The 21091-nt window shown below is 45.5% G+C and overlaps 2 protein-coding genes across 3 annotated transcripts; one reads left to right on the forward strand and one right to left on the reverse strand.

The window, feature by feature from the left end:
• The first annotated feature begins 39 nt into the window (after window positions 1-39).
• Window positions 40-8704, forward strand: vps37a (VPS37A subunit of ESCRT-I). Of its 2 annotated transcripts, XM_035418715.1 has the most exons (12): window positions 44-467; window positions 1046-1120; window positions 3456-3573; window positions 3978-4078; window positions 4365-4572; window positions 5178-5248; window positions 5752-5879; window positions 6177-6235; window positions 6451-6519; window positions 7676-7819; window positions 7921-8035; window positions 8347-8704. In XM_035418715.1, exons 1-11 carry the CDS (start codon window positions 358-360, stop codon window positions 7999-8001), a joined length of 1164 nt encoding a protein of 387 aa, XP_035274606.1. In that variant the 5' UTR covers window positions 44-357; the 3' UTR covers window positions 8002-8035; window positions 8347-8704. The 2 variants fall into 2 exon arrangements, with proteins under 2 accessions (XP_035274607.1, XP_035274606.1); XM_035418716.1 differs by lacking the exons at window positions 7676-7819; window positions 7921-8035; window positions 8347-8704 and adding an exon at window positions 7487-7645 and having other exon boundaries at window positions 40-467.
• Window positions 8705-8839: 135 nt separating this feature from the next.
• mtmr7b (myotubularin related protein 7b) lies at window positions 8840-18641 on the reverse strand. The gene is made up of 15 exons (XM_035418677.1): window positions 18148-18641; window positions 16992-17114; window positions 16302-16464; window positions 15799-15956; window positions 15392-15520; window positions 15128-15262; window positions 14553-14685; window positions 14083-14192; window positions 13513-13638; window positions 13207-13256; window positions 12316-12516; window positions 11263-11397; window positions 10901-11027; window positions 10018-10371; window positions 8840-9596 (listed from the first exon to the last, which is right to left on the reverse strand). Exons 1-14 carry the CDS (start codon window positions 18169-18171, stop codon window positions 10069-10071), a joined length of 1917 nt encoding a protein of 638 aa, XP_035274568.1. The 5' UTR covers window positions 18172-18641; the 3' UTR covers window positions 8840-9596; window positions 10018-10068.
• Between the last annotated feature and the right edge of the window lie 2450 nt (window positions 18642-21091).

Consider the following 21091-nt stretch of genomic DNA (forward strand, 5'->3'; position numbering starts at 1 on the left):
ATAACATTATCACGCCAATCCGTACACACACACGGCGGTTGTCTTCCTAGCCGAGTGTTGTTGGTAGCCGCTTAGCGCGGTAGCGGGCTAGCTAGCTGGCTAGCTGCGAATGACAGGGCGAAATTTAGACAAATTCTTTCATTGGAGGAAGTGATTGATTTTTCCTAAGGTCTGAATCATAAGTTGAGGTGGATATGTGATCACAGAGGCCGTGGTTAATTAGCTAGCAAGCTAACCTTTTACTCGAATCGCAACTGGGTTGTTTTTCTCTCTTAGCCGAGAGACTAAAGTAATTAACACCAAGTATCCAACGTTAGCAAAGAAATTGAGCTCAGATCGTGTTCCAGCCAAAAGAGGATGAACTGGATTTTCCCTTCATCCAAGGGGTCTGGACCACTTCCACCTTTGAACAGTTTACAACAGCAACGGCAGAGACAAATAGACTCACTCAAAGCTGCCCATTCCAAGTAAGTGCAACGTCCCAGCTCTCTTGCTAACCAGCTAGTCTAGTTAGCTAGTAACTTCTAGTATTACCGTCCACCAGTTGACGTGCGTTGCCTGGTGTTGTCGTGGCAAGCTAACTTAGCTAGCTAGATAAGTGCCTTACTGAGGCTGTTTTGCTGTGGCACTGTCTCCAGATTAAAGTATTACGATTGTTTACGCGAGTGTAAGGCATTGTTTACCCAGGGTTGTCGCAGCCAAGTTAAAAATAAGAAATGTCTTTCTGATCTTGTTGCTTCATAATTGTGTCAGCTGCTATCGTTGGTCAACTACCTTATGTGAAATCGGACGTTATTTCTCGTAAACTGATTGTTTGTTTTAATTGAAAACGTTGGGTTAGCTAATCGCTGTTTTAAGAAACGGAGTGGCTAGATTGCCCAATTCAGCCAACCCCAGTAAATTTTCCTGGGGGTAGCTAGCTTCTAGTTGGCCGCCTTTCATCGGCACAGCGGCTTTTTTCACTAAAAGCAGACTGATGTGTTTATGACGGTCAAAGTTGGACAATTGTATAATCATACTGTACATTGGTACTTTCTGTCCACAGCATAGCTGAGATTCAGAAGGATGTTGAGTACAGGATTCCGTTCACAGTCAACAACACAACTGTCAGCGTTAACATGTGAGTAATATACTCAGCCCAGATGAGTTGCGGTATATTGTACACTGCAGTCCGTAAGTATCTGGACCGTGACTCATTTTTTGTTGTTTTGGCTCAGTACTCCAGCACATTGGATTTGAAATGAAACGGTGAATGTGAGGTTGAAGTGTAGAATGTCGGCTTTAATTTGAGGGTATTTACAATCACATCGGGCGATCCACGTAGGGATTACATCGCCCCCCCCCCCCCCCCCCATTTTAGGGAAACAAAAATAATTGGACAAATGAACATTAACAATTAACATTTTAAAATAGTAATATTTAGTATTTGGTTGGAAATACTTTTAATTCAATGACTGACTGCCTGAAGTCTGTCACCAGATGCTGGGTGTCTTCCTGGGTGATGCTTTGCTAGGCCTGTACTGGAGCTATAGGTAGTTTCCGTTTTTTGAATTATTTCATTTTGGGAAATTCTGGCTTCAGTCTTGTCTTCAGCAACTTAAACACATGTTAAATAGGATTCAGTTCAGGTGATTGACTTGGCCATTCAAGAACATTCCACTTTTTTGGCCCTGGAAAACGTCCTTTGCTGCTTTAGCAGCATGTTTGGGATGTCTGTCCACCAGCTAGGTGAAACGCCATCCAATAAGTTTTGAGGCATCTGATTGGATTTGAGCAGATTACATGTTTCTGTACACTTCAGAATTCTTCCTCCTGCTGCTGTCAGCAGTCACATAATCAGTGAAGTCAAGTGAACCGGTTCCAGTGGCAGCCATACGATCTCCAAGCCATAACACTACCTTCGCCCATGCTTCAAAGATGAGGGGGAGTGCTTTGGATCATGTGCAGTTCCTTTCTTTCCTTCACTTTTCTATTTCCATCACTCTGATACTGGTGAATGCTTCTGATTTGTCCATAAGCCTGTGTTCCAGAAGAGTATTTTCATGTACTGTTTTAGCAAACTCTAATCTGGCCGTTAAGTTCTTGAGGTGTATCAGTTGTTTGCATCTTGCGGTGAACCCTCTGAGGTTATGCTGATGTGGTCTTTAAAACATTGATGCCTACATCCTGGAGAGTGTTTTTGATCTGTTCGACCATTGAAATGGGGGTTTTCTTCACGATGAAAAATGTTCTTCAGACCACAACAGTGGTCTTCTGTGTTTTAGCAGGTTGCTATTGCTGACCTACCTTGTTGAAACAGTTGATTTTGACGTGTTTTGACTGTATGTCTGATCAGTTTATTGTGATTTTTCTGTCTCACGATGGCCTACTTTACTGGCATTGACCCTTATTTGGTCCTCTTGTTGAGAGATACACTATATGACCAAAGGTATCAGGACACCCCTTGGTCTGGGACTGTTTTTCATAGATTGGCCCCTTAGTTCCAATGAAGGCAAATCTTGATGCTACGACAAACAATCACAATCTAGAAGATTCTGTGCTTCCCCCAAGGCCCTTACTTGTTTCAGCATGACACTACCCTCAGGCACGCAGTGAGGTCCATATATAAATGGTTTTGTCGAGAAGAATTTGACTGAACTGCACAGAGCCCTGACCTGAGCCCCATTCAACACCTTTGGGAACAATTGGAAAGCCAACTGCGAGCCAGGCCTAATCACCCAGTCTGTGCCTGACCTCACTAATGCTCTTCTGGCTGAATGGATGCAAATCCCCGGGGCAATGCTCCAACATCTATTATAAAACCTTCTCAGAAGAGTGGAGGTTGTTATAGCAGCAAGGGGTGAACCAACTCCATATTTATGGCCATAATGTTGGATGTCAGGTGTCCACATACTTTTGGACGTGTAGTGTAACAGCCACAGACTTCAAATGCAAATGCCATTCCTAGAACCAACTCTTGACCTTTTGTTAGCTTTCTTCTGCGTGGACTAATGATGCAACGACACACAGCTGGCCAAGAAGCAGCTGAGCAGTGAATTGTACAGTTACAACGGCCCCCTAAAATGGAGGGACTGTGTATGAAAAGGGTTGTAATGCCTTCATAAATCACCCGATATGGATGTAAGTACCCTCAAATTAAAACTGACAGCCTGCACTTTATATTCACATGCCTCATATTCATTGTTTTATTTAAAATCCAATGTGGTGGAGTACAAAACTTTACAAATTGCTCCACTAACCAAATACTTACAGACTGTGCTGTAGCTACCAGTGTACTAACTGAGCAAGTTGGAATTAACTAATGGGTCACACAGCATGAACGTGAATGCACTTTCCACGTTTGTCTAAGTAACTTCAGCTGTACGATCAGGCACTTTGAACATTTGATTGTCGGATCTATTTAATGTGGTTTTTTTGCTCGTGTGTACTCACCCGTTCCCTTTCCCCTGCCGCAGTTTGCTTCCACCTCAGTTTCCCCAGGAGAAACCTGCCGTCAGCATATACCCCCCTGTCGCTCATCATTTAGTGGACAAACACAATGGCAGCGTGGTCACCAGCCCCCTCATAACAAATGTGAGTATGTCACAGAACTCGGTCAAACACACAACAACAGGCTTTCCTCATTGAGAATTATGCCAGGCAAAACAAAATGTAGATAAATAAAATCTTTCTTTGACTACATGATTTCTTTGCTTGCCTAAGGTACACACCCTGGGTTGGGTATTTACTGAAAGGGAATGAGTAAGTTCTGCGCTCAGACCATTTAAACTGAGATCCAGACCTCAAATCCTCTGGTCTCGAGTCTAATCTTACACAACACTGGCATCCCAACCTTTTTTAAATGCAAAACAAGTTCTCAGCTGCAACCCCAAAGGCATGAAGTGGTGTTACTGACTTTACGAGTTGTTCACTGGAATTGATATTAGCTAATTTTATGTAACTTTCCTTTACTGTGTTTTGTTTTTTTGGGGTAATAGTTTGGAATGCACTCCGATTTGGGGAAGGTCATACAGAGTCTGCTGGATGAATTTTGGAAGAACCCCCCTGTCCTGATCCCAGGTCCCACCAACTTTCCCTTGTGAGTGTGAAAGAGGAAGAGGAGGATAAAGAGGAAGAGTTGGATAGTCTCTCTGCTCTTACTCGCAGCAGTGTGGGGTTGTTTGGTGGCTCACCCTGCTAAAGCACTGATGTGGATGTGTGTGGATGGGCCTAGTGGTCTGGCGTCAAATACAGACCAGACCAGAGCTTTTTTTAAAGTCACACCTGTGCCACACTTATTTTTTTGTAGAATCTATCTTCTTGCAATAGACCATTAAATTGTGAATGAATTAACTGATATCTTTGAAATTTTTGTGATGTTTCAGCATGTACAAACCGACGGGCATGCCCCCGTACCCTGCCCAGGGCTTCCACTTCCTCCCCTCTTTCCCGCCTCAGGACAGCCCCCGATCCGTGGGGCCCGGCCCCGTGCCTCACTCGGGGGCGGAGCCACACGGCCCGCCGCGGGCCGCCGCTCCCGCCTACGGGCTCATCACGGACCTGCCTCTCCCAGTGCCCACCGCGGACGCCCAGGTACCCGCCCCAAACGTCGACTGGCACACAGTGTAAAATGAGACCAGTTTGATTCTCTTCGCTTCTTTGCTTGCCACCTGAGGCCCGGATACTTCTGTGCAAATTTCAGACGTGTTGGTACTGGGTAGTGTAACGATGGTGACCAGTTCCTGTGTTTAATGGTGCAAGACGTTAAGGGTTGGCAGTACTGATCCTAGATCAGCCGTTTAAGGCAGAACTACTCTATTGGACAAAGCTCCCATGTATCTGCGCATGTGGTCTCCGCTTCTATGTATACCGCTTGGTTCTCCTGAAAAAATAATTGGCAAGGAAAGCTGACCTGGCAACAGTTTCTTACTCCTTTAAAGGGAGTCTTTCCTTGCTCGTGTTACCAACGGGGTGCTCATGGTGCCAGGAGAAAATGGTTACTGGACATTGTGGACATGTAGGGGTGAAGAATGCATGTAATCAGACCAGAGAGGGCACAGATAAGGGGAGTGGAGGTTACATCCATCAGTTTGTCGCTGTGTTTTTATGAGTAGCCCCGGCACATGGTCCTGGCACGTGGCATGTTTTTGTGGTGTTCCGGGCACATCTGATCTCTCCCGTTTCTTTCTGTCTTTCAGGCAGGGTTGAACGGCCACATGTACAAGATGCCTGAGATTCCCGAGTCCTTTCCGGAGCTTTCCGACATGAGGTGAGCCTGGCTTTCCGAGCTCCAACACGTGTTGAACTTTGAGCACCCCACAGAGTTACATAACATAACGTGTACTGCATTAACATAACAATGGCCAGAACAGGCCATTCAGCCCAACAATGCTTGCCATTTTGAAGTAGTCTTTCGTGGATTCCATTTTGCAGGAGGTCAAACTCTTTAATAAGGCACTTTAAAACCCCTTTTCAAGTAAAATCTGTCATCAAATATATTATGTCCTTATGATTTTTTATTTATTATGGGAAGCACTGAGCCAATAATATACACTGATCAGGCTTTTCCTGCAGTGATGGGTTTTGTTTTCCAGACAGAATTTACATTGCAGTTTATTTTTTTTTTTTTAATGTTGCCATGTTAAATATATGTTGCAGTATTTCCAAAAATGTAATGGGAATGGACTATAAAAACCTGCTTTTTCACGTACAAAATGGCGGCCGCGCTGGCGTTCTGGGCCCACCCATGTCATGTGATCCTGTTTCATCCAGCATGTCTCAGCTGAAGGACATGAATGACCAGGAGGACGTTCTGCTGGAGTTTTTCGCCGGCCTCCCACAGCTGAAGCAGGTGACCACCGACAAGGAGGAGCTGGTCAACAACATCCTGGACATAGCCAGTGAGTAGAATAACCATAACCACACCACACTTCATTCTGTACGGTGTGATGGGATTAACACAACCCCTCCCACCCCACCCCAAAATGGTAATGTACATACATTCACTTAAATGTAAACATGTTTGTGGTAAGTCGAATGCGTGTTCCTCTACACGTATGTTCCACCGTGCTAGTTGTCATTGAATTCACTCAGTTTTGGAAATGATGGTCAGACAGATTCTGTTTGCAAAGGACCCGTCTGTCCAACAGTATATTTGTTTGTTAGTCTAACACGTCTGTCTGTATCTCTTAATACAGAGAAGAACCTGTCACTGGAGCCACAGCTGGAGGGCAAGAGGCAGGAAATGTTGTACAAAGTAAGTGTCCTCACATCCACGTTCCTCACCTCCACGTTCCTCCACCCCAGTTTCTTTCTGTGCGGGAGATGGCGCAAGTCTGTCATCTGATCTGTCGTTTGTTGACATTTCATTATTGTGGAAAGAGGAACCAAGTTGCATTGCGGTTTTTGAAACAAAGAGAATTGTTGTATTGGGGTCTTTGAATGTGAAGCGTTTTTTTTTTTCTGTTGCAGTACGAGCAGATCACCCAGATGAAATCTTCCTTTGAGACCAAGATGCAGCGACAGCACGAGCTCAGTGAGGTAAGATCACCCACCACAAATTCTCCATAGTAACCGGTCTTCTCCACTTCCTAACTACAGGAGGGCCTGGTGCTATATTACAGTTGATGAATATTCCAGAAGGGATGTGGCCGAGGACAGAACATCCATTGCCGCCAGTTTTAGCCTTGGGTGTGCCCCTCTTATGAATATTCATAAGATGTAATACATTACATTTCAGCTCCAATGGTAGAGACAGCTTTCACTTTTGAAGATGAGAGCTTCATAAAGGAGGAAGATAAATATTGGCGAGGGGTTTGGCAGTGTCCTGTGCAGACTGAACAGAGGCCTCAGCAGGAACCCCTCCAGACCCTCCACCCCTTTTTCTGAGATTAGCGATTTGGCTATCTAATCTGGGGGGTATTTGGTCACAGCTTTCCAAAAACAGGAGCTATGGGCTTTCCCCCTGACTGTTGGCAGCTAGTCCTCTGATTGGAGAATATGTGATCATGTGGTGCGTTAGGGTTTTGCCACCCAGTGAAATGATGTAAGGAGGAGAAAATATTTGTTAGTCAGCCTGGTAGCTTTGTTGCATGACATTGACAAATGCGCCCCCTCTCCAGATACCCACCGTGAGGCCTACAGAAAGCAAAAATAGATTCCAGGGTTTTATATTAAAAGAAAGGAACTGCCATGATTACTTTTTGCAATTCAGAACCACCCAACACTTGTTTTTACCACGTTGAAATGTTTCAGTACTCTTGTGTTCTTGGTGTAAAATACATATTTGGACATTCTAGGGATACATTAAATTTTAGTCCTCAAAAGGAGTGTTTTCCACTAATACATGAGGGGAAAATATAACACTGCAGGGTGCTCTCTATTGAGAGATCATTCAGCTAAATAAAAATAATATTTATTCCTAGTATTTAAATATAATTGGGTGTCGAGTGTAACGTGTGCTCTGCGTTGGGTGTAATGACTGTGCCCTGTTCTGTGTGTAACGCAGAGCTGCAGCCTGAGCGCCCTGTGCTGTGTGTAATGACTGTGCCCTGTGCTGTGTGTAATGCAGAGCTGCAGCCTGAGCGCCCTGTGCTGTGTGTAATGACTGTGCCCTGTGCTGTGTGTAATGCAGAGCTGCAGCCTGAGCGCCCTGTGCTGTGTGTAATGACTGTGCCCTGTGCTGTGTGTAACGCAGAGCTGCAGCCTGAGCGCCCTGCAGGCCAGGCTGAAGGTGGCGGCGCACCAGGCCGAGGAGGAGTCTGAGGAGACGGCCGAGCACTTCCTGGAGGGCAAGGCGGAGATCGACGACTTCCTCGCCAGCTTCATGGAGAAGAGAACGGTAAGGAACCTCTAAAGCGGATTCACACACCGAGGAGGAGGAGGAGGAGGAGGAGCAGCAGGAGGAAGCTGACCCCCCCTGTCGGTTTCTGTGCTCCACAGCTTTGCCACTGCAGACGCGCTAAGGAGGAGAAGCTTCAGCAGTCCATCAACGCTCACGGACAGTTCCACACGCCACACTAGAGCCCAGCCCTGCTCAGCCTCTCTGTTTTTTAAGGTAAAGTCTTTTGCACCTGCACGAAATGCAGGGATTCTGCATGAATGACTAGCCACCCCCGCCCCCAGTGCCCCCCTAGCCCCCCCCGCCTGATCCTGGAGAGCCACAGGGTCTGCTGCTTTCAACCTTTACTCACCACTGTCCAGGACCACGGCTGGCAACCCCTGAACTAAACTCCTCTTCATGAGAGACTGATGATATTTCTGTTCAGTGTTGCCAGTGCTTTATTACCCAGAATGCATCCTTAGGTGCCTGCTCTGTACTTTCACACATTGATTTCTTTTTTTTTTTTCCTTGTTATTTTTATTCAGGTTTGAATCTGATCTACCAGCACAGCGCCGAAAAGAAGATGAGAAAAGCACATCTTGTATTAAGTTGACCGGGGGAACCGGAGAGCCACAAAGGATTCGTGAATTTAACCGCATCGGAAACTTGCAGGATGTTTGAACTAATTTTGGAATGAAAGTCCCGATAAAGCCTGTTTTGGGGGGGGGAAAGGCCTCAAATTTTACTTGAATTCCAACTACAACTATGTTAATGCTGCCGCATAAGTACGACGAATACTGTATTTAAATAATGTTAATAATAGCCTTTATTATAATCGAAGACGATGTATTATATGTTATTTAATTTGTTAGGTAATAAACCTTTAGAATAAGTTTTGTGTGAGCTGGGTTTCATGTCACTCCTTTTACTTTAAGATTTAAATCGCCTAAAAAACACAATTTGGACAGTGGGGGGGGGGGGGATAAATAAAATAATAGGAGTGTAACAGACAAATATTGGAGACAAGACCAACACATCTAAGGATTAATGTTTTATTTCATAATTTTAAGGATATTTCATGTAACAGGAGGAGATGGGTTTATTGATACCACTCCTAAGAAATGATTTTACTGGCTGATATTACATAGTCCCACTTTTACTTTTAATCAGGTCTGGTTCATTTGCATTGAAAGCTGAGCCATATCACAGAATATTCTTGATAGGAAGAGATTTGTTTTTGTAAAGTTTAAATCAGTAAATTTACATTGTGTTCCATCGGCTCTTAAAAAAGTTTCTCATAGAAACGGCACGTCCTTTAAATGTAAATATTCCCAATACCGAACAGGAGCCGCTTTTGTACTTTAGTGCATTTTATACTATAACCAACATTCTGCACAAAAAAACACCAATAAGCTAACGCAGCACATTAAAATGCTAGAATAAGTTATGTATTCTAACCATTAATTTTAAGATTGAACATTAGTCTATTGCACAGTATTGTCTTCAAAAGGGGGAAAGAAGGGAGGGGTAGAGGGGGTAATCAGTAGTGTTTTACAGTAACATAAAGAACTACATCCACGACATACAAAATTATTTCCAACAGTGTTTTTTGTTTTTTTTAGAAATGAAAGAATATATTCCAGTTGTTCCAGTGGACAAAGGCTGGATTCGAGTAAAGATAGCATATTGAGCTTATTGTCATTCCCTTTGGGTCCCTGTGTGTTCTCTTCCCCAGCTCATTTCTTACCTCCTTTTTCTGAACCAATATTCCCCTCAATGTTCATCATATGGCACACTGTAGCGAGGGGGAACAGATTCACACAATTTTAAATTAATTAATTAAGGTTGAACGATTTGCTTTCTAAAAGAAGAATACAAATCTGAGGAAACGGGTGTCTTGCCAAGGTTTCACATAAGTGTATGTGTTGGAACAGGGATCGAGAAATCTGGTCCTGGTTTTCTTTCGTCCCAGGTAATTAACTGAACAGTTACCACAGACTGCCTTCACACCTGACTCCCAGGTAAAGGAAGGGAGGAAAATCAGCAGTCCTTGGCCCTCAAGGACCGTGATTCGACGATCCCGGTGTTACAATATTAAGCCAAATTGGGCCGTCATTTTAAAAAGTCAGACTTCTTAGTGCTTACTGGCTGAGAATACTATGGGTTGATGCATAAAAGGCCATTAGACACTAGAGTACTGTGAATCTGAAACTTACCCATGGTGCACTGGGCGTGTTCCCTCCAGACTGCCGGCACGCCGTGTTTGATCAGGCAGTGGCGTAGGCAGCCTCTTCCGAGTAGGGGTCCTTGCCACTCTCCTCCCCGCCAATGGGCGAGAGGCAGTTGAGGTCGGCCACGCCCGATTCCTGATCGCTGTTGACGGACAGGTCGGGGTCGGAGCTCTTCAGCGTGTCCCGGGGCAGGATCAGCGGCGAGCTCTCTGGCTCCCCCTGCGGGACGACGCCTGTATAGTCCTGGGGGGCACCGGTCTCTCCATCTTTGTTCTGATCTGCTGTGCTCACGTTGGTCTCGAAAACTTTCCCTCGCAGTTTCCCCAGCTTGGCAATTTTCTAGGGTCAGTCATACAAATAGTTAAAAGAACAATGCACAATCCAAATAACATTAACCTATCATATCATTTGATAAGTTATGTGGATAGTCCCATGAAAATCAAATATGGCAGAATACCCTTTTATTTCAGCTGCTAAGGTGACACAGCTAGACACCAGATTTACAGGACGGTCAATGACCAACTCAAATGTGAGGCATGAAAGGCCCATGCCAAATCAGCAGATTCATTATTATTTTAAATTCTTCACAATGTGGAAAAAGTATCTTGAGAAGCCATTTTGTAACAGGAGCCTAATCCATCTGCTCCTTAGCATTGGTTACCATAGAAACAAAAAGAATAAAATAATTCTAAATGCTTGAATGCAAATATAGGTTCTTTCAACAATATATACACATCTCAGGAGTTGTGTTTGTTTTTTTAAAACAAATAGTACTATATATACAGAAATACTACATATCATTTATATACGTGTGTGTGTGTGTGTGTGTGTGTGTGTGAGAGCTTAGATTTTCCTGCTCCTGCTGTACCTCCTCATGGCATGCAAGCTCCTCCTCCAGCTGCTGTGTCTCCTCCTTGACAGCCATCAGGAAGTCCACTGCTGACTGCTGTGGGACGGTCCCCTTCTCCGATCGACAGTACATCGCCTTCCAGAACCTGGGGCCGGAAACGAAGCCAGACCCTTAGAGACATACACTCTCCCTCTGCTCCACCTGCACACCCGATCTCTACTGACACACACTCCACCTACAGACCCGCTGTCTATGACTTCCCAGCCAGGAAAGAAAGCAATTCACCCAAATGGGAACAACTTATCTAAAACCCTTTCAGCAATCGCTTGTCTTTTTACAGAAATGGCAATCATTCACACCGAGAAGGTGCAGTTACACACTTGAAACAGTAGGGGGCGGTGTCAGGCCTCAGGACTCCCTGCGCCTGACCGTGGTCCAGTCGGTACAGGGGATTCATGTAGATCAGTCTGTTCTCCCATAGGTGCGCCCACAGCGACTGGGTCCTTTCCCGAATTCTGTTCCAAATGAAAACACCATGCAAAAAAATTGTATTTTTTTTGAGAGACATCTGAGAAAAACTGATCTTGACTACACCTGCCTACATGCGACTGTGTGTCTTTCTGCCAACTTACATTTGGTTTGGATTTTTCCACCAATGAATCTGGGGCAGCCATCTTAAAGGAATTTCGCCTTTTCCCTTGGGCACTAACATACATAACCCCCCAGCATGACAGAACTTGTCTCTTCAGTTGTCGCTGGAATTTTGTCAGGTTCTTGTAACGTACTCAGGTATGTCACCGGTACATACCTGCCTGTTCGGGCAAGCTTACAATAATCGGTGGACAGGTGATATATCATGTACTGAGATTACGAATTAGATCTGTACAAGGCTCTGCCAAATAAAGATTCAGTCGGATAAATTGTATGGAGGGGGAAAAAAATGAACTCGTTTACACTATATCAAAAGGGCCTATTTCCGGACTCCTCTGACATCAAAGCTTTTAGTTAATTAAGACTGTAAACCCAAAGCCAGTTAATGAAAAAATGCTTGAGAATCCATCTGTAAATGACTGTCAGGAATAGCTACATTAGCACCTCACCAACCCCAAGAGGCTACTTCCCCATATTTGGTGATGATGTCCTGAATCTATGGAACACTGGGGGGTTTGGGGGGAGGTTCCATTCTCTAATCCCACCCACCCCAATCCCAGCCCTGCCCCCTCTAATGCCCCACCCCACCCCACACAGTCTCTCTTATGCACCACCCCAACCAGTCAATCTAATGCCCCACCCCACACCCACCAGTCAATCTAATGCCCCACCCCATCCATTATTTCAGACCTTCCCCAATCCTGGCAATCCTCGCCCCCCTCAATCTCTAGAGCCCCCGCCCCGCCCCAACCCCGCCCTGCCCTGCCCTGCCCTGCCCTGACCTCAGGTCCTTCCTCTCCTTCTCGCTGTTGCCCAGGAAGTTGCCGTACTGGCAGGAGTAGATGTGCGTGTGCAGCTGCAGGAGCAGCCGCTCGTTGTACTGGAAGGCGCAGGGAAACTGCTCCGTCAGCTGCCACACACAGTCCAGGAACTGGTCCAGCACAGGGGACACCTCCTTGGGGTCCCCGTCCAGGTGGCTGTACCTGCAGGGGGGACAGGGAGGCAGTGAGGGAAGTGGAAACTACTTTGGTCAACACCCGCACAGCTGGCAAGGAAATGTACCGTTTCTCCTTCACTGTTCCGTGCAACGTGAGAGAGGAGTGTGAATTGTGCTGAACACGTGGTGATTTATTTTTGCTTTTCGGGTTATGCCGTCGAATGTCTTGCACCCGGAGCAATGTGCCAGAATTTAACTATCTATCTGCCGTGATTTTATATTACACTGAAAACAACAAGCTGAAAAATATTAGCCGTAAATATTAACTAGTTCAGGTTCAGCTGAGCGCTGTAACGGTTGACTTGGACCTAGCAGACACCATTCTGGGTGCAAACACAACACACTGGTCTGTCAGGAAACCAGAAGCGTGAAGATGGCCAGAAACTTTTTGCCAGCCTCACTTTTTTTGTTTGCATGTTCTTGCTATCTCAATAAAAACAAAAAAACTGATGAGTCCTAGAGCGCAATGCTTTTCTCCATATGCTGACAGCAGCATCAAAAGTATAGATTATGCCTGCCTCTTCAAGAAATTAATAGACAAGTTTCTTAAACTGCTGTAATCAGCATGTAACAAACCACTAGGAAAAGGCACACTGAGAAAAATGTAATATCAAGATTGGCCTAACGCATGCAGTGTGTGAATGTGAGTATGCAAGCTGAAGATTCGATCTCTCACCTGTGAGAGAACTTGTGTCCGAATGACACCCAGTCCTTCTCAATGAGCACCTGGATAAACACAGAGCCCCCAATCAATCCTTAAAATCGGTCCTACCAGTTCACAGAAAGCCTGTTTGTAGGGTGACCCCATGACTGAATAAACCTCTGGAGAGACGACACATGCATTTATAAAAATGTGAATAGATATGGTATAAAGCAAATGTTGAGGTGTATAGGGCAGATGTTGGGGGTGCATTAGGCGAATGTTGGGAGTGTATTAGGCAGATGGTGTATTAGGCAGTAGGTGATGTGCATTGGGTTGTACCATGAGGCCCTTCAGGGTTCTGTAATACGGGTCCAGCAGCACACTGGCCACAGAGCAGGCCTGAGCCGTCCTGTCCCAGCCGTCCGAGCAGTGCACCAGCACACTGACACCCTCCTCCGCCACCGCCTGCTCACACACACACACGCACGCACATGTACGCGCGCGCGCACACACACGCATACACAAGCACACACGCACACGCGCACACACACACGCACACACATACGCGCAGGAGACAAAAAAAGCAAGCCACTGGCTTCACTGGAAGCTCCTCATCATGCCGTTGGTAGTTATACCCTAGAGATGTAATTCTGGACACTGCCAAAAGGTTTTCCCATCAAGCTGGTGATAAATTGGCTATTCACACCACAACAGCACAGATCTCTGTGTAATAAAGACGGTTTAAAGCTATTGCTCTTTCCCGGGCTATGGCCTTATTAGATCCATAAAGACTTACACCTTAACTTCATGGTAAAGATCCTGGTCCAATGAAAATGCCGTTAACATTTGAATAATGACGTTACTCTGAACAGAGTGCTCTGACCCCGGTGATGAAGGTGATGATGTTACCTTGGCGATGAAGATGCCCGCGTCCAGGATGGCTTTGATGTGCTTCAGCCAGCCGCTGTTCTCCAGCCCCCACAGGAAGTCGCTCATGCTGGGCGATTTGACCTCGCACACTGCAGACCAACCGCAAAACAGGAAGCGTCCTTATGACAGGTTTCACACTAAACACATTCTAGAACAAGTAATTTTCATTGAAAAAGTTCATAAGTTCAGTGCTGGTGCACTGCACAATGCTCTCAGAGGAAGTAAAATATCCAAATACCAGAGGCGAGGACAGAGGAGAATTGAGTTATGATAAAATTCAATTCCATTTCCAGATAAATCCCAATGTAAAGCTAATCTCAAAAACCAAATTAATATTCCAGTTCAATTCCAATTCAACTCAAATTCCAAATATCTGAATTGGCCACAGAGCCATATCAGGAATATCAGGAAATGGTTCCAGCAGAATGACCCCCACGATCAACTTTTACCTTCCAGAATCTTCTGCAGGCTGCTCCTCATCACATGAATGTTCTCAATGCCGATGAACTGAAATTTGATGTTGGAGTAATTGTCCTCGTTCTCATAGCCCTTTCCTGCAGCGCGATTGGCTATCGCGTTCAGCTGGAAACAGGTACGAAGGGCGACAGCGTGAAGACCAACGGATCCACGTTAATGGAGCTTGCAGTCACGGTGCTCATCAGTAACAGCCACATGCACCTTCAGATGTTTCACTGCGTCATTACACGTAATGCAAATGTCTAATCACATTCTTGGGGGAAAAATGCACCTTTGACACAAGAAAATAATACATGTATGAGAGTCTGAAGCATAACCCCCCCGTTCCAATCCACCTTACAGTTAACCCTGTGTAATGAATTTATGTGGTGTTTTTGGTTTCATTTTAGCAACCAGCATCCTCAAAATAATATACTCCCCTACCTCTCCTCTCCTCCAATCCTTGTTCTCCCCTCTCCCTTCTCTATTTCCCTTACTTCCCCCCACCCCTCCATCACCTCCATTCCCCCTTCCCGCTTTCCCACCTGACTCCTACATAGGGACTCACCTTGGGCCTGGTGTCCACCACGTACATGAACTGGCTGCCCGGGTTCGACTTCATGATGGCCTCCAGCATCTGCTCGTCCTCCAGACAGCGAGCACTGAAGCCAGTGAGGGGCTGGCTGCTGCGGCAGATGCTAGCCTGGGTGGAGGAAACGGCCGCTGGTTCAAGCTCTTCCGTGCACGGCATGCTACAGGTAAACCACCAGATTCGCCCATTTTGAAATAACTAACTGTGACTCAAGCGCCCTCTGAACCAATCAGGACTCACGTGGTTGTCTCGACGGTAGTACGAAAGCGTTGGGAAACGGCCCCTGCTTCTGAACTTGGAGCTGCCCACGATGATGGGGGGCGTGGCCGTTTTCGGGACGTACAGCTCACATGGGTAAGTATCGCAAATCTGTAAAACAAATAGCACGGTCAGGCCTAACCCTAACCCCACCCTCCTCCTGTTGCATGGCAACTGCTATTGGTCTGGAACTGCTTGGTGGGAATTAAAACACATACTGAAAATAAATCATTCTACTTAATATCACTGCTGTGAACAAAGGAATTACCTTCTTACAGAAATGCATGAAATTCACTGCTTTTCTACAGCATTGTATTGTTATAGCCATTGTTCATTCCACAGCTCAGTTATTGGGCATCGCCTGGTTTAGGGCAAAGGCTGGCACTCACCCTGTACTCGCTGTTGGCGTGTGTGAGCTGCCAGAGCTGGTTTGGCACCCCCATGCGGCAGTACTCGGTCCTGAGGTCCACGCGGGTCCAGGCCGCCTCTCGGTCCTCTTGGTCCACCTTGGGGTTGAAGGAGAAGCAGGAGAGCTCCCCGTACCTCTCTGCAGGGTGGGAGAGAGGCACGGGCACATGACTCCACATCCACCCCCCTTCCCCCTCCCTCTCCATCCCCCAACCTAAACAGGCCCGCATCCTGAGAAAACCTCCCCCTCCCACAACCAAAACAGTCCCGCATTCTGAGAAAACTTAAAATGGCAGCCTGTCTGCTTTCCAAGATCTGGGTGGCAAACTCTTGTCTTTTATGTGCCACGCCTGACCACTAATGGAGGACCCATGGAGGACTGACTGAGTCGATGAGGGGCGGACGACATCGCTCCGCAAAAAAAAAAAAAGCAGTGTGTTTAAAGCCCGTCCCGGTCCCTGATGGGACGGCATGAGGCCCTCACCTGGACGGGACAGGCGTGTCAGGGAGAGCTGCACGTCCTGGCAGTCCCTGTCCTGGGGGATGAGGAAGAGGATGACCTGGAAGTTCTTGCAGCGAATGAGCAGGGGGTATCCGGAGGGGGCTGCGGGCGGCCTCTCGATGCCACAGACGAGGCTATGTAGGATCTGCAGGGGGGCGAGGCCGGGGGGGGGTCACCTTCACAAAATGTCCAAAGGCCACATTTCCTTACAACTTGCTTGAAACGTACTAAAAATTTCAGTTTGGGATTGTTTTTTCAAGCAAAGCAGATTAAGCAACCTTGTCCCATCTCAGAACGCCAACCAGGCCAGATTCACGGTACTTTAAGGTTAGAACCACACGAGTCAGGGTAAGTGACTGTTGTATATACAGGGATTACCATTTAGAGAAAATATTTAGAGAACAGCTCTGCGTACGGTGACAGAATTTGAAAAAACGTCAAACACACACATAACCACTTACACACACAGGTGCAAAGGTTTTTTTTTTTTTGTTTTTTTTTTTAGTAGAGCAACAATGCATGCACAGATGACTGTGATTTATTCTAAACCACCACACAGGAATTTCTCATTTCCCCTAAACTGCCATAGCATCGCTCAAGAACACGCGGAATCTGATGGGAAACCAACACAGGCAGAATATTAAAGCCGGGTTCAGCGGTGTCACTTCCTACCCATGTTTCTTTGCGGGTCTCGGGCGCGTTTTCAACAAAGATGGTGTGAGTCCCCGTCAGATACAAGGTGCCAATGCACACCTTCCTCGGAGACGCTCTGTCAATCAGACGGACGTTTTCAACCTTGGGATGAAGAAGGAGAGAAACTGTTAACTGCACAGTATTCCACTCACATCAGTCATTTTCTAATTAATTAATCGCATCTCTCCGTAACGCACGCACACTTCATAATGCAGTAATGATATAAGGTGTCAATACCCTAGTCATGGACAGATTTTGTATCCGTCTTAAGTGTGATTTAGTCCAACTTTTCTTCAGGAAGATTTGGCCATACAAGAAACCTGCTTTTGTTCGGCTCATAGACTGCTTTACACGGGGCAATTAATGTAGCACCGATGCTACAATGCAGTGCTTCTATAGAAACGCGCATAAAAGCTGCGCTCTTTGCGTTGGACTGTAAACGCCCTCGTACAGGCCATTACAGGCGGTCCAAGGATAAAGATGGCTCTTAGCTATACTGTTGTTTTTTTTTTTTTTATATAGGAGGAGTTAAATTCCCTCTGAGAAAAGCTGCCAAGGTCGTACGGGATGTGACTTTAGGAGTGCACAGTGATGGGTAATTTGCGCACAGATGGAGGCTACATTAGGCCTTTCCAGCTATACAAACACGACCCAACAGAATAACACCCAGCGGGAATAACCGATGATGAATAAACGTGGAAGAAACACGCCTCGACAAACAGCGTCAAGTTTCGAAGCACACATATCATGTTTAACGGTCGCAGGCAAAGAACATGACATAAATTTGCAATTTAGTTAGCCAGCTGTCATCCCTCCAGCACAAGATTGTATAGCCCATTATCGGCTTATAGCCTACTTTCGGTCTTTATACATACAAACCCGGGCGGTGCACCGTATATGTGCACATGTGTGTTTGTCAATTTAATATTGGGATTTAAGAAAAGGCACTGACATGACGTTCATCATGCGTATGCATATTATAAATGTACGGAATAGCCTGCTTGCGCCTTTAGAGCAAACGCATTGCCAATGGTAAAGGGCTGCACACGGTATCACTAAATATGGCAACATGCATCGCTAAAATGCTTAAATGTAGCTTTTTTTCCCCATCACCACAGAAAATAGGATGGTTTACCTTGGGCGTTCTGATATGCTCCATCACTGAATGATCCGGCTGAAAACGCCACTGAAAATGATTTCGATGAGAATTACGACGAGATTAAAAAACCAGACGACGTGTTTTCGGCTAAAGGCGTGCTATTTAACAACATATCCTAAATGCAGTATTCCTTCGCTACCGGCGCGTTTGTTATCGGACGGGACCATCCTCAGGTAAGCGGCCCATTGTTGCTTTCTGGCGATGCGATCGGAGATTCCCCCATCAGCCTCTCCGCTGGACAAGATGACAACAGCGTGGTCTTAAAGCCTGCCCTATGAGAGTCTCGGTAATCCGTTCCACAGATCCTTACTGTGCTATGGTAGCATAGTAAGGAACTACGATAGCAATTCTGATCATCAAACACTGGAGACGAATGATCATTTCGACTGTCACTATAATAGGCTATTATGATCATTATCATCAAGTCATATACTGCTCCGCTATTAGAGTGAGGGCGTGTAAACAATAAAATGTGTTTTCCCCTCATTTAGGCGCTTAAACTGAATTTTCGTTCACTTGAAAATTGGTCATTTGTTCTGGCCACCAGGAAACATTCTAAACCAGTGGTCTCCAAGTCTCCAACCCTGGTCCCGGAGAGCTACAGGGTCTGCTGGTTTTCATAGTGACTCTGCACTTCATGAATCAATTAGAGCAGTTGATTACACAGTTAACTCAACTCACCTGGTGTCTTGGGTCTCAACTGGGTGCTGATTTTAAGGAGAAAACAAAAACCAGGAGACCCTGTAGCTCTCCAGGACCAGGGTTGGAGACCACTTATTATAAGGTCTCCTGGTTTTTGTTGTTACTCAGTGTTTAATTGGTAAATTAAAGCAGTTTATTACAATGTAAATTCACCTGGTCTGTTTTATTGAGTTTGATTTTTTGGCAAATATAAAAACCAACAGATCTGCGATTCTGGACCTGACTTGGGGACCAGGGATATAATCTATCATTAGAACAGAGGTGGGCAACAAGGGTCTTATCTGTTTCTGGTTTTCATGCCAATGTTTGGCCTTAATTCATTAATTAGCCCTATTGCCATCTGACATTTTAGCTGCATTTCTTGATAAGTGCACAAATGACAGCTGAAGACTGCAGGATGTATTCTGAAGTGTCCACAAACATCTTATCTGCTAAGATCCAAACAAATGTCTCAAAAAAAAAAATCATTGGATGGTGCTTCACCTTGCAGCACGACAATACACACTGTAGCATACAAAAAAAAAAAGCCTGTAAACTGTATTGCACACCCCCCGCCCCCCAACCCGCCCCAAATCTGTGTCTGCCCCCCTAATCAGTGCAGTCTAGAACTAGTGCAGGGGTAATGCTTACTTTTATTCAGTACTCAAAACAGTCCTGACATCTAATGGTCACAAACCTAATTGCAATTGCTGTTTAACTGCTATCTCCTTGATTCGGGCTTTACAAAGTGCTTTCGATTCTGTTCACATTAAACAACTCCACTCAAATTTCTCATCCAGATGCAAATCGATATGGAATTTCAAATTTAGGTCTTTTTTTTCAGGTGTTTTAGACAAAAACATCTACCAAATAAATAAATGTACTTGTTTCTGACTTGCCAAAAGGGTGCTTTGTGAGACGTGTTGCTAAACAGCGCTCCCTAGTGTTGAAAAACCTGTGGAGCATATTATAGAACTGCTGCAGGGCTGTCCAACCCTGTAGGTTTTCATTTCAACCCTAATTTGGCACACCTGATTCTAATAATTGGGAGCTCAATGACATCTCTAGCTGTTGAATGAGGTGTGCTTAGAATTGTATTGAAAACCCTCAGGACAGTAGATCTCCAGGAACAGGGTTGTGCAGCCCTGAGCTACAGACTTGAGAGACAGGATGTCACAATAGATCAGATCTGAGTTTCTGGGTCTCTGGGTCGTAATGAACTCAGAAGGATGGTCAGGGCCACACACACATACCAGCTCAGACTGAACCAAACGCACCACAAGTTCACTGATGCTACAACACAGGACACTGCAAGTGTCCCGAACATGTCTCCTGTCTGTCCTGGCCCCACGATGGTGGAATGGCCTCTCCGTGGAGGTCAGAACAGCTGAGACACTGACCCACTTCAAGTGACAACTGAAGACTCACCTCTTCAGGCTGCACCTCTCCCCATCCCTCCCTACCTCCCTGTAATCTCTAAATTAACTGTAAGCTTAGGGTTGTAACTAGGTAGCTGTTTCGTAGGTGACTTAGTTAATGCACTCGTCTTATCTACTGCTTGTATTTTTGCGTAGACTGCGTTGTTGCTGTTCTCGTTTGTGTTGGTATTAATCAGTTTATCCTTCAGGGCCCAAGTTGAACTATGCGGTTGTTCCCTGCACTTGGAACGGTACTTCTCTCTAGGGTTCTCGACACACTTGTTCCTGGTTATGGTTATACACTTTGTTGTACGTCGCTCTGGATAAGAGCGTCTGCCAAATGCCTGTAATGTAATGTAAGTGAGGACCACAGGAGGGAGGGAGACACTGCGCACAGATTTAATGTATATGAATCAGATGGGTAAATGTACAACGAGCATTGTAACTGCTGCTATATGTAGAGACTATATGTATAGATAGGTCGCAAAAAAAACATTCACACAAACATAGCGTTAATGGTGTTAAATTTGTGGTCACACCTCTTAACATTGTGCATTTGTGCAGTATGATAATAAACCACTTGTTGCTGAGAAGTGGGGGGGGGGCGGCGGGGGTGCGGGCTAGGGGGCAATTCTGAAGAACAGCAGGAGGATGGAAACATGTGGTTCAGAGGTTAGGTAACTGGACCTGTTGTGTTCAGCAAAAATAAATGTAAAAAGGGTATTCTGTGAATAGCCAGTGGCCTTAAGGGATAAGGAATCACGTAAGTAGTTATGGCTAAGAATGTCTACAAACAAAATTGCATTTGATTTATGAAAATG

Source organism: Anguilla anguilla, chromosome 5 (assembly GCF_013347855.1).
Source record: "Anguilla anguilla isolate fAngAng1 chromosome 5, fAngAng1.pri, whole genome shotgun sequence".
NCBI classification, from domain to species: domain Eukaryota; kingdom Metazoa; phylum Chordata; class Actinopteri; order Anguilliformes; family Anguillidae; genus Anguilla; species Anguilla anguilla.